This window comes from Physeter macrocephalus, chromosome 1, assembly GCF_002837175.3.
Source record: "Physeter macrocephalus isolate SW-GA chromosome 1, ASM283717v5, whole genome shotgun sequence".
Lineage (NCBI taxonomy): Eukaryota > Metazoa > Chordata > Mammalia > Artiodactyla > Physeteridae > Physeter > Physeter macrocephalus.
Window position 1 is genome coordinate 16604979 of NC_041214.2, and position 13644 is coordinate 16618622.

The 13644-nt window shown below is 38.8% G+C and overlaps 1 protein-coding gene across 14 annotated transcripts in view; it reads right to left on the reverse strand.

Moving 5' to 3' along the window:
• MBNL1 (muscleblind like splicing regulator 1) overlaps window positions 1–13644 on the reverse strand; it is a 180335-nt gene that overhangs the window by 137067 nt on the left and 29624 nt on the right. For 11 of the 14 annotated variants that reach the window (XM_007108269.4, XM_007108266.4, XM_007108264.4 and 8 more), the window contains exon 2: window positions 8747–9734. The exons of 2 other annotated variants lie outside the window; for them this stretch is intronic. In XM_007108269.4, the coding sequence (XP_007108331.1) occupies window positions 8747–8920 (174 nt within the window). In that variant the 5' untranslated portion in view covers window positions 8921–9734. Of the gene's footprint in view, window positions 1–8746; window positions 9735–9947; window positions 10288–13644 lie in introns of those variants that run through there. One more of the 14 variants, XM_007108258.4, reaches the window with a different exon arrangement.

The following is a 13644-nucleotide window of genomic DNA, read 5'->3' on the forward strand; positions in this document are numbered from 1 at the left end:
ATAAACCACCAGACACATTTCTCTCTCTCCCTTAAGTTTCTCTTCCACCGACCCTCCAATTGCTATGGAAAAGTTCCACCTCTGAACTCTACCACCACCACCTAATTTACTGGTCTCCCTGTTAGCAATCTGCCCCTGGAGGGCTGTGTTTTTAATATCTGCCTTCCCAAAGTTTGACACAGGAAGTGTTTAAGCTATACCCTGGAGGGCTGTGTTTTTAATATCTGCCTTCCCAAAGGCTGACACAGGAAGTGTTTAAGCTATACCCTGGAGGGCTGTGTTTTTAATATCTGCCTTCCCAAAGGCTGACACAGGAAGTGTTTAAGCTATACTCCTTGAATTGTGAAATCCCCACCCCCATCACCTCCTAAATGTCTTTCTTCTCATATCTGGTTCTTTATTGCGGATCCCTTGACTATCTCCTGTGCTAAAACGGCCAGAAAACAAAAACAAAAACATCTTGGTTTGATATTGTCACTATGCACCTATTTTTGCCCATTTCTACTAGTAATCAGAAAGAAACAGTATCAAAACAAAGCTACACTTTTGATAATTTTAGAAAGGAAAGAGAATGGGCAGAAGCTGTTCATCAATGTGAAGTTCCACAGTGGACGAGACTCACAACCAAAAAAGCCCGGATGAATTTCCAGAGTCCCAAATTTGAAACTTGAAATGTATTTTTCCCATCGAAACAGTTTAACAAAAGCAGCTGGGGGCCTATGACACTAATATTACTTAAGATGCATGATGGGATATAGTACTCATAATGCTTCTGGGGAGCCTCCTGGGTCTAATTAATAATCCGAGTTTCCAGGGTACTCTTTGTACTGGACTATAACGCAAGCATCCTATGGGTTACTTAGGCTTCCCAGGGTTGGACTAATGACTTAACCACACTGCTTCTGTGGAAAAAGGCTTTCTAAACAATTAAAACTTTGGAATATGGGGTTTTTTTTTTTATACATTGGGGGACAGCTATATAGTTTATACAGTGACTCCTTAAAACGATTAATTTAAAATGTTTTTCCTACATGGCCATACATTTAAAACAAATATATAATCTTTGAAAGTTGGTGGAAGCATTCTTGATGCTATTTTGTGTTCCCTCATTGATTCATTTGTTGACTTAAAATATGTTTTGAGTATTTACTGCTTTAGGCCCTACGCTGTAAATCTGCCTGAAATATTAATTTTTATTCTGAAGCACTTTCAGGTATTTTCTTTGCTGAATCCTTGGGATGTGGATATGTAAATTAAGAAGCAATGTTTTAGGGCTTCCCTGGTGGCGCAGTGGTTGAGAGTCCGCCTGCCGATGCAGGGGACGCGGGTTCGTGCCCCGGTCTGGGAGGATCCCGCGTGCCGCGGAGCGGCTGGGCCCGTGAGCCATGGCCACTGGGCCTGCGCGTCCGGAGCCTGTGCTCCGCAACGGGAGAGGCCACAGCAGTGAGAGGCCCGCGTACCGAAAAGGAAAAAAAAAAAAAAAAAAAAAAAAAAAAGAAGCAATGTTTTACAGGAAAGTGGTTAAAAGTGGTGGCTGTGAAATTAGGTTACCAGGCTTGGAGTCCACATTTTACTGGGTGAATGACCTTGCGGACATTACTTAACTTCTCTGTACTTCAGTGTGACCATCTGAGAAATGGCAGTGATACCAGTAACTCTTCAAAGAGTTTTTGTGAGGACTAAGTACTATGAAAAAATTAAAAGCGCTGAAAATACTGAGCAGCATAAAATAATTTTCAATAAATATTAACTCATTTTATTTTGCTTCATACAGAGGAAATAAAGTATATTTGCAGAAGAAGCATAAAAAGGCATCAGAGTAACTACAGATTGTTTTGTCGAAATCATTGAGACCTGTTTTTTATGACATACACTCCTGTTACAGTCCATTTATAAATATATAACTGTTTATATAAGTATGCACTGGCAATAGGAAAATTAAAAAAATAAAGAAAGCAATTTTTAATTTCTGTATTAGCAAAAATCAATCCATTTGTGATATGCCATATTTTATTGACTAAATATATCATGATTTGAAAGGAAAAAAAAAAAGGCAACTCTAGTTAACGAGGACAGGAAAAGTGAGGACAGGTTTGCCAACATGAGAAGATACAAGTTTCTCTTCAGAAGTGATCTCCCCTCATACTCAGATGCTTTTCAGGGAGAGATACTTGATTCTGGAAGTTTTCTTGGGGAGGGGGGGGCAGAAATCTCGCTAACTCCCATCCCAGTAACTGCCCTCCTGAACATCCATTTCCCCCTTCTACCTAAACTACCCAGAGGCATGGTTTCAATCAGGGCGGCAGTTAAGTACATAGTTTCCAGCTATCCTTGCTGCCAATGAGAAACCAGGATGAATCACTGGGTGAAGCTTAGAGGACTTTTGCTAAAAGGAGACTAAGTGGGCTGGGCTGTGGCCTCTTTTGCCCATGCTTCTTCCTGCTTCCTGGAATGCAGATATGGTAGCTGGCACTGCAGTGGCCATCTTGCAATTTTTAAATAAACCTATGGTTGGAAGTCATGTGCTCCCAAGGACCTAAGGGTGAAGAAACCTAAGTTCTAGTGACTGTGGAGTCATCACATAGGCCTGGACAACCTACTGAAACATAAACCCTGAAGTTTTTATGCCTCAGGCTGGGGAGGAAAGGTGTCTCTGTTACTCAACACTGAATATAATTCCTTAAAGACAAAATGTCTAAATCATTTCTGTATGACTCCAGAGAGAAATATAAAAAGGGACCAGAACCAACCGTTCTGAAGCTGGGCAGTTAGAAAGCTGGACAGAACTCAGGGATAACACAAGAAGAATAATACTGGTCAGACACGGCCAAGGCCCAAAGGTATCCAGGAGACAGCCTTTCAATCAAATTACAATGTATAATGGATGATAACTATCAGTATTTTTAAAACACAAATCCTTATAATAGAGAAAGTTTTGTCTCTAACAACAAACTATCTCAAAGTAAAAATCTTTCAAAAATGTGCCAAGAGAGCATAAATAATGCTGTAGGTGATGTTCCTTTGATGTTTTCTGTATAAGAAATACAGTATTAGATAAAAACTCTGTAGTTGTTTATCATAAATAAATATGAGAATAAGATGTCCTCACCAGAATTATTCTTGTTTAAGGTAAAATTCACCAAGAAATCACTATTCTAACAATCTGTTATACTTCAAGCAACTAAGTATTTCTAACAAGCCTTTCCAGTTGCTTTTACTGAAATTTCTGCGTATTAATAACTATCATCAGGGCTAAATCACAGACCATCTACTTAGTTATCCATTTCCACTGACATAATTTTTGGCCTTGTTAACATAGAAATTGCTCCCTTATCTACAAGCACAAAATGTGTTTCTGCTGAAGTTTAAAAAAAAAAAAAAAACACTCAAAATTTGCTCAATAGGATCTCTTTTTAAGAAAATAAGAAGCTTTGTCTAAGTCTGTGGGAAGGCAGAGACATTGCTCAGCATGAAAGGTAACAGATTAGCGATGTTGATAGCTGAAATCCTCTACTTATCCTTGGCAAGGAAAATGACAGGATAAGCTCCCCAAACTAGGTCCCTAGGTGTCTGTGCTGAGTCTGAGAAACATTCAATTTCTCACCTCCCGCGTGAACCAGGCACAGGTCACACACTTCCCGAATACAAGATTTACACCACGCTGCATAGGCTCTTTTAAGTCAGTAACAGCCGTCAGGAACAGCCTTGTACATTGCATTGCTTTGAGGCCATTCGTGGAATCAGAATCTTGTGTACGTTTAGAAGTCCGAGTTACAATGAAAGTTTGAACTCGATTATAAGTGCCACATTGCTTTAGGTTTAAATTGTTTTTAGTTTGCCACACACAAAAATTGAAGCAAGGTTTAATGCGAAAAAGAAAAAATAGAAGCAGTGTACCATAATCTTATGAAGAAAAAAAAAACTAGTTCTAGAATTAGTGCCTTAGGTATCATCATTCAAAACACGGCTTGTAATTTGTCCAAAAGTTTAAAAATCTTTACTCCTTTCAAAAATATTATTCTAAAAAAAGTCTAACCATAGAATATAAATAGGTAAATGAATAAAGTTGTAAGTATTACCAAAGCAGCTGCGGCTACTGAGAATTTCATTAAAGAAAGGTTTGTGTCAGAGTTGATGACATTACACCTGGCTCATTCACAGGGTGTTCTTTACAAAGTTGTGACGTTTCTGCTTAGAAAATACAATTTGAACTTTCATATGATACACAGTGCTACACAAGTTATGCTAACAGTTCATCTCCTAAATCATTAGCGGGAAATGGGGAAGTCCTGTGTCAACCTGTCGCTGAAAGACACACTGAATATGTACCTACAGAGTTACATGTACATACAGTACTCTGTCAGAGTTTTAATATCACATGGGAGACGCCCTTAGCAAAACAACAAACAACAATGAAATTCTAGGTAAAAGTTATTCCAATTAGGAGCCTACTAGATCAAAGTTTTAATTCAAAAGTAGATGTTTAGCCTGAAATTTGCAGATACCATTTTGTCAGGATTATCAGCTGAACTGGTTTAAAAGGTATTATGGAAAGACTATGCTGGGACTTAGAGCAACACAGGCAACTGCTAAATTGAAGATAAACTGTGCTAACAATGGGAGATCTTCTAAAAATGTAACTGTAAATACCTTGAGACCACTTTATTATGTCCAGTTATGTCACCCTATCCCCACGTAACCATCTGAAGACTTGGTTTATCTGCGTTACTAACTATGAGTTTTCTAGTGGCTCATTTACCTGGATGTTTACCTATTTGTGTGTCTTCTAATAGCTGGTTTTATTACTTCAGATATTCTGCTAAGTCTTCAGAGGCACTTTAAATGTGTTCGCTCATGCCCTCGATTCCACACCACTTTGCAGTGGAATCTGGTCTCTGATGTGTCTATGATAAATTTGATCAGCTGGGCTATCTATATACACAAACATGTATAACGGTGAAATGAACAATTATTTATCTTAAACAAAATTGCCTAATTTGATATGAGAACAAGGTACTAAACTTTTCAAAGGTAAACGTTTGCTAGATTTTTGGAAAATAGATAGTAAACATAAAGGTTATACTTCTCCTCCCACAGAACCTGAAAAATAAATGGATATTTGAAAAAGAAGAATTCAATAAGCAAGTCTCTTTCTGCTGATCACAAAATGAGAGCTTATTTTTTGATAATATAAATAAACTTGGCATCACATTAAAATACAGCCTGTAGGCTTTCTTTATATCAACTACTTAATTTTAGTTAAGAGAGTATTACTGAAGAAAATAGGTAACTTGCCATTAACGACTCTTTGAATCATCATTCCTGAAACATAATATTCTAATAGTATCTTACAGTGTTGACAATTTTCTTTGGATATTTTTCTCTTTTGGTATCCCTTTCGTAAGCCATAAGAAAAAAAAAATTGTCTCCAGCATTAAATAAAACACCTTTTCTAATGTTCAGCATTTCTGAAGTAATAAAACACTCAAATCTATAATCTGTGAGCAATTTAATTCTCAATATGAATATACTCTTAGACTGTTGGAAATTAAGACTGCAAGTGCAAAAGCAAAATTAAGGGAGAAAAATTAAGTGCTTAAAATATTGTTTAATGTATAAGTGATAACTCATTATTACATCTTTTGTTCTTTCTTACTATCATTCTATTTCAGTATATGCATATGTACATATATTCCTCATTACTATATATTCTCATTTTACTTAGCAACACATTTACTGTGATGCAGAATTCTAGGTTTTCACGTAGTAAATGCATCTAAGTTAATTATTTAAACTTTAAAATCACCAATATGCAACTAATAGACTATCAGCTGATTTTCTGCCTATTCCCTTTAGTATGCCAATTGATTTCTTTTACATAAATACTTTCTTGAACTGTTTGACTTCTGTTTTTAATGAAATGAATTCTCCGCCTCTATGTAGAAGTCTGCTATAAACCTAAGTCACCTGGGAGCCTGGCCAAAGTCTGAAACAGCACAGCTGAAGGGTACAGCCATTTCCCAGGGTCCTCTCAGAGAGTATTTGGTTTGCTTTCCTAACTTGCTAAAAATAGTAGATTACACAGTCTACCTCCATCTCAGGGCTCAAGAACTCACAAAAGGCTGGACTGTGGATTGTAGCAATATATAGAACACATTTTATTAAAGAAGTCAGGATATTACACGTTTTCTCAATTCCTTCCGTTTACTCTCTGAAACAATACAAATGATCTGGCGGTTACTGGCATGGAAACCTCATAATGCTCCCAAATTTCAGAACTTCAGGCATGAGTCACAGAATTACTTTAACTGCTTTAAAATATGTTTTTGATCTATTTTAGCCGCAAAATTGAACACAGGAAGACTACTATCTAAAAGGTGGGATTCTAAATACTCTATAAAGAATCACATGTGTTAGTTACAAACATACACACATATATGTGAAACACGGCTTTCTGAAACATGAATACTTAATCACACATTCAAATTTTTTTAAAATTAATTCTCAACATAGTTCACTAACATTTAAGGAGCTGTTGTTCTGGGGATGAAGCTCCACCAGAAAAAAACTTGTGTTTATTTTTTCCCCGTTATTTAAATCAAAATATCTTACCACATTTTAGACACTATAAATTAAATTTCAGTTTCTCTTAGAAAGACAAAGAATAGGGACAACGTTTGCACTGATTAGCTGCTACAACGAGCTGATTTCAAAAGTGAATTTAAAATCTTGAAATTATTTGTTATTAAACAAGAAGTCCTGGATGTTGATGTGGCAGTTGAATCCCGTTAACCACACAGCACGTCCTTAGGCAATGCTGCTGCTTTACTCAAAGGGGGACTGTTCTATGGCCACAAGTGAGCAGCAACTAAAAAAATATTTTGAGATGGAAAAACAGCAACTGAATTTTAATGTTTCACAATGTTTCCAAATGCTGTGAAAGCAGGTCTTCTGTGAAACCACTCAGTGTCACAGCCAAGTTTAAGGTCCTTCATCTTGCAGCTACCAGTGCACCATCAACTGTCTGTGGGATTAAAAATTGGATTTACTAGTAATTGGGTCAAAACAGGGTTACTTATGGACACAGCTGGTTACCGACAAGTGTAATTAGCCCTTTGCCCCTCATTTTACGGGTCCCAGTCTCTAATTACACCTAAATGCAGTTGGCAGGTATTTAGGAAGACACATTCACAAGGTACAACCACTGTGCCCTTCATCGATGCCTTTCAAAGGAAAGGAAACAAAAAGGCCCAGTGGTAATTTATAACTTTTGTTTATTGATCTTTAGCACTATGACACTAAGAACAATCTAACACTATAAGGTATCTCTGTTGTCGTTTATTGATCTTAGCACTATGACACTAAGAACAATCTAACACGATAAGGTATCTCTGTTGTCGTTAATACCTTTTTTTATATTCTACTTTGAAGATAATATCCTTGAGTCTTTGGTGAAACTTTAGCAAAGTGAGCTGCACACGCTGGACCAAGAAGCAATTTACTGAACTAGTTAACTCACAAGTTAACTCGTAACATTGGGGTGAGTTATGAGTTAACTTACGTGTTAACTATTTCAGTTAATCCACCCCTATGGTATTAAAGAAAGGTTACTGTAGCACTATTTTTTTTCTTTTTGCAAAAGACAGAATGGATCTGTGAAACCTTCACTTTTCTACACATGTTGAAATAACAGCGACTCCCCTTCTCCAAGGTTCAGAGTGAATTAAACCAGCACATTAATATTCAAAGGCAGTTCAATAAGCCAAGTATGTAGAGAGTACCCAGGAATCTTCACACTTCTAGTCGACCTTGCACATCAAAATTAAGACATGTATGCTCTCTTTTAAAAGACCCACTTTCAAACTTGATACCTGAAATACGAACCCAATGACATTTTTGAATGTCGAAATATACTAAAGTGAACTTGTTGGTATTATGGTGCCCACAAAAGCTAACTTTTAATTAACACCTCTAGCTGAGACTGTTACAAATAAAAACATAATAATCAGGAGGTAGCAGAAAATAAACTGCTAAGTTACGTCACATTAGAATTTTAGAAACTTAAAAAATCCAATTAATAATACTACTCAAGCGTTTCTACCGAATTATAAAAGTCACATCCAACAAAGTTTATGCCTCTCATAGGGTACTGTGGCAGCAGCTCAGAAACTTACTTCTAGTTATGTTTTCCACAAAATGCATTGCTTCTGGCCTTGAAATAATATGCTCATACAACAAAAAGGAACTCCATAATGTCAAAACATTAATATAAAAAGTCTATCCAAGTTTAGCTGACAAAATCTGCTATGCTTTTACAACGGTACAGCACGTTTTCAAACAAGCAGAAACAAATCATCCCCGTTCAGCCAGTGCCATGGCCTTGTATATAATCTATGCACATGCTAACACACACACGTACCTATCTACATTTACTATTCCTATAGATAGGCACTGACTTAGCTATTACTAAGTAAAAAGTCGGCCAACTGACACCTTCTGCTCTAGAAAAAAAAAAAAAAATCACAGCATTAAAGGACGGAGAAAGTTACTCACAACAAAGAAAGTTTGGCCAGACTTGGTTCTACTGCTCCTCAGTAAAGACCCCCACCTCAACATCATCAAGAACACACCGTATAACTAAAACTATTAACACAGCAACCCATAATTCCAAACTCGGTGGACTGTATATCCATATCCCCTTTATTCAATTATTGCATATCCTTAAAATAATATAATATTTACTCACTTTCAATGAATCAAAGCAGGCGATTACTCGTCCATTTTCAACTTGGCAGCTTTTCGAAGGATGTGCAAATTTACATTCCGTGTCTGGCCGTGAGCAAGTCCCCCTTTGGAACTCTCTACATACTTCCAGTGTTAGCCATTTTGTGTCCCGAATTGGTGTGACACTAACAGCCATGTTTAGATTTTACAGGTAGTTAAAATTTTCAGTGAAACCAACAAACCCAACCCCCCCTCAAAAAAAACAGTAACAACCAAAAAAAGAAAAAACTGAACTGATAAAACTGTAAAATGATGATGAAAATGTCTCCTCCAAAATACTTTTCCCCCACTCCCTGCTTTAAAAGTACATGGAAAATTGTGTTGTCAATATCAAGGAAAAGATCTCCCACTAGAAATTCACAGCAGGAAACTGTTAATTCAAAGAGGTTTTGGTTTTTAGAGAAATACTAGGAACGTAAGTAGATGAACGTTTAAAAGTAGGGCCTCGAATCAGCCTCGTGCTCTCAGTAACCCCTTCCCTGTGCCAATTTGGAGCCCAAAATGCAAGCATGAAAACGTGGCAGACCCTTTGACACCGAATTTCCAAGCTGCTTTCAGCAAAGTTGTCTGAAAGGGAATCTCCTCACAGCTGAATTTGCAATGGAGTTTGGTGATGCAATCGGTATTGATTAGTTTGGCATAGACAGATGCAGCAGTTTAGAGCAAAATCGAGAAAATGATTTTTTTTTTTCCTCCTTGATTTCCTGGCAGAAGATATCTTACTTTTTCAGCAAACTTTTCTTTTAAAACTAAAGCAGCCTAGGGCAATGCCAGATACTTAGAGCTTTTCTCTTGATTATAAGTAGAAATGGGGGTGTCTGGGCTAGAGGTGGAGGGTGGATGTGCTGTCGTCACAGTCTAGCTGGCAGCAAGCAAGGCAAAAGCAGAGACTGCTCTAGAAGCGGTTCCAAGCAGCAGAGACGTCAGGAAAGGCACTTCTTAGTACCAACCTGTAGAAAAAAGAGATAGGTTAAGATTTACTAAGTAGCTCTTCACTGATGTCCTACAGTATCACAACCTTGCCATGTGCTACCAGACTAAGTAGTATTCAAGTCAGCCCCTCTCTCTCCCTTTCTCACACACTCAACACTCTCTCTCTCTCTCTCTCACACACACACACACACACACACACACACACACACACACACACACACAATACTTACAGTGAGGCATACTGCAGCCAGCCATCGTAGATTTATTAAAAAAAGGGGCCGTTTCCCCTTGTGAAGCAATGCATGATAGAGAGATAACCAATCACAGATAGTGTTGCAGCAATACTCTGGGCAGAAAGCCAATAGTGTGGGTTGTCTTATGAAAGGTCGCGCCTGTCAGATGTTCATTACTATGCTATAAGCACAGAAAATGTCCATCAGATGTGACTTATTCCACTGCAAGAGGACGAGCATGTGGGTTTTGAATTTACCCAACATGCAGTTAGTGGACTAAACCATGTTAGTTTCAAAACAGCTTCTCAAACAAGTCCAAGCACTTGAAGATCATTATCAGGAAATAAAAAGCAAGGTTTAAAAACTGCAGCTGACTTCCAAGCTGCTCTCCCTCCGGCTCTGCGCAGGCACGGGCACTGAACAGCCTGCTCCTGCTGTCCTGACACGTGAATAAAAAAGGAAAGGGGTGTTTACAAATGGTACATTCTCCTGACCTATCCAATTCACTTCCTTCTACAGCCCGAGTCCTGCCCCTCCACTGAAAGCGGCACTCATACTGTAAAACTATTCCATTCAGCCGGCAGACACTTTGTCAATATATCACAGGCAGGCGAGATATGAACAAAAGCATCCTTTATTCTAACATTTTTTAAGCAGAAGTTGAGGTCATGTGGGGAAAAGAAGGAGTGCAGTGTTGTCAGTGTGGCTGGCAAATCTGAAGTCGACCTCAAGGGAGAAAGTGATTGCATCGCAGAAACATTAAACATTAAGTGAACCATTTGATTTGGGTGACATGATGCACTTCAGAGGTACGAATGAGCTGGAGGGTGGGAGCTGGGGGATGCCCTATTGCCTAACGCTCTACTGACTCAGGCTGCTCTTACAGCGGGGTACTTTTGCTTCTAACAACTTACTTTCTCTTTCAATCTAGATGGAAAAACTTTCAGAAAATGCTCAGTAGTTACCAAAAGCATACACTTTTTCCCCCCATTTTGAATGATACCAAAGAAAACAAGGCTTTAATAACTCTAAAAGTTTCACACTCTAAAGAGCAATGACACAGTATAATAAAGTGTTAGGTCACACTTCTTCAAGGGCCCAAAATGGCCAACTAGCGTATATTTATAATTTGGAAATTAAAATACAGAATATGAATATATATACATACATATATATAAACCATGGATATCTAGCCGAAATTTTTAAAATTTATTTTAGAACTAATACTGTCATGCTTAACATTAATTTTTTAAAAACTACCAGATACTAGGTTTAGAAAATATTGTAGTAAGACTACAACTTTTGGAAAGATTAAAAAAAAAAAAAAAAACTCATACTGATGCTCCAGAAATATTTTTGTTTTTAAAAAATTTTCCGGTCCTAATTCCTGGTTCTGTAAAAAGAAAGCCAAGTTGGTCACAAACTCTTAAGATTCATCCACCTTCCTTAATGTTTACCCTGCATTCAAAATTTCTCAACTTCTTCATGCCTTTGCATATGTACCACATCTGTGGTCAACATCTCTTTTGTCTTTCTGGAATCTTCAAGAGCTTCACCTGCAACCATTACCTCCTTTAGAAGCTGGCTAACATGTCACTTCTTCCAAGAAGCTTTCAAGATGTCACTTCCTCCGTCTCCACCCACCCATAGATTAACACTGTCTCCTCCCAATTTACCTCTGCTCCCCTCGACAGTGTTTTATTTGCTTACGTGCCTGACCCACTAGCCTAATGTTCCCAAGGACAGAAACAATCTAACTCATCTCAGTAACCCTAAATGCCTGGCTTAGGGATGGAAAACAGATGGCGCTCCATAAACTGTGGCAAATTAAATGATTGATTTCTACAGGCGAACTGGAAGTAACTTTACAGCACATAAATACACACACACATGCAGGAACACAGCCATATAAACAAATATGAACACACACCTGAAAACACACACACACACACACACACACACACACTCCTCACTGCCTCTATAAATTTCCATATTCTAGGGTCACTCAGGCCTCCCAGCATCTAGGAATCCTCCCCCTGGCCCTGGACAGCTCCCCTCACACGCCAGCTCTTCTAAAACTTCATTACTCTCAAGCCCCTCCTCCTCCATGTTGCTCTCACTACCAACAGCAGATGAACTTACATGTCACAAATATTTCATAGTAAAAATAGTGGCCCTCAGGCATGAACTCTCTCTCACCTTCCCACCATCCATCTTTCAACTATCTTTCTGTACGCTTTCTTCTCAGTCCCCCAGGAGCTTTCCCTTCTCCTGCCCAAGGCTAAGCTGCCACCTTGACTGGCTCCTTCTCAAGACTTCTTTCCCTCTAAACTCCCTCTATATAGGAACACCTGCCTTTCCCGCAATTCCTTCTCTTAGCCCTCAAAGTGCTGAAGAAGCTCTAAACTGGAAGGGGTGGCACAGCAGGAGGAAGGGGACCTTGCCTAGTTACACATCACCTCTCCCTAATGCTCTTCACCCATCCTTCCCAAACAAACGTCTGAAGAGTCATCTACACATGCTATTTTCCTGCTTCTCCTCCATTCACGTTTGAATCTGTATCAGTGTAACCTCTGTAACTATTACTTTAGTGCTCAGTGACAGCAGTCAATGCTTCCAACAAAGCCAAAGCCAAAGCCTACGCTGAGTCCCTTGTCATTACTTGACCTCTAACAGCCCGTACAACTCCCTCTTTCTGGACCCCCTCTCCTTGTCTTGAATTGACACATTTTATCTTTTTGGCTGCACCTCTATCCTCGCTGGGAGAGAGGAGCTGTGAGGAACTGCTCAAGGTTCTTGGCATATGTCACACCCGTTGTGAGCTCCTGGGACTTGTTACATGCTAACCCTTTGTTTGGTTTGACACATACTTCTTCACCCCTTCAACTTGGCAAATCCCTTCTCCTTGTTTAAACTGCTATTCAAATATCACCTTCTGTAGAAGGCTGGGCCAACTCTGATAAACATTATTCCCTTTCAGAATATTCTCAGTACTTTGTATCTCTTGGTACTTTTGCCCCCAAGGTTATAAACTCCGTGACAACAGAGTGTACTACCACTTTTTTTTAACCCAGTCCCTGGAACATAACAGATGTTCTTAAAATGTTTACTAAAAGAATAGGTTTTATTCAACCTACTAGGAATAAACATGTTTGTGAGAATGTGTGTCTAGTTCCGAGGAAAATTTCATCATGATCTATGGGATCTAAACAATATGAGGAAAGACAATGGTACCATCAGAAATATCTTCACTGCTTGCTGGTTATGTCTAAATACAACTACAAAATTAATTTCTAGGGTTGATTATTTTTCCTTTCTACAATGTTACAGGTTTAGTCCCACTCAAGTACAAAATATACTTTAATTACTAAAATGCTTATAAACAGGTGTCCTGATTATTTATATTTTCTGTAGCAGAGAAATCCTATTTACATCAAAAAGTATCACTGGGGCTTCCCTGGTGGCGCAGTGGTTGCGCGTCCACCTGCCGATGCAGGGGAACCGGATTCGCGCCCCGGTCCGAGAGGATCCCACATGCCGCGGAGCGGCTGGGCCCGTGGGCCGTGGCCGCTGGGCCTGTGCGTCCGGAGCCTGTGCTCCGCGACGGGAGAGGCCACAGCAGAGGGAGGCCCGCGTACCACCAAAAAAAAAAAAAAAAAAAAAAGTATCACTGAAAGAATTATAGATATGTGTA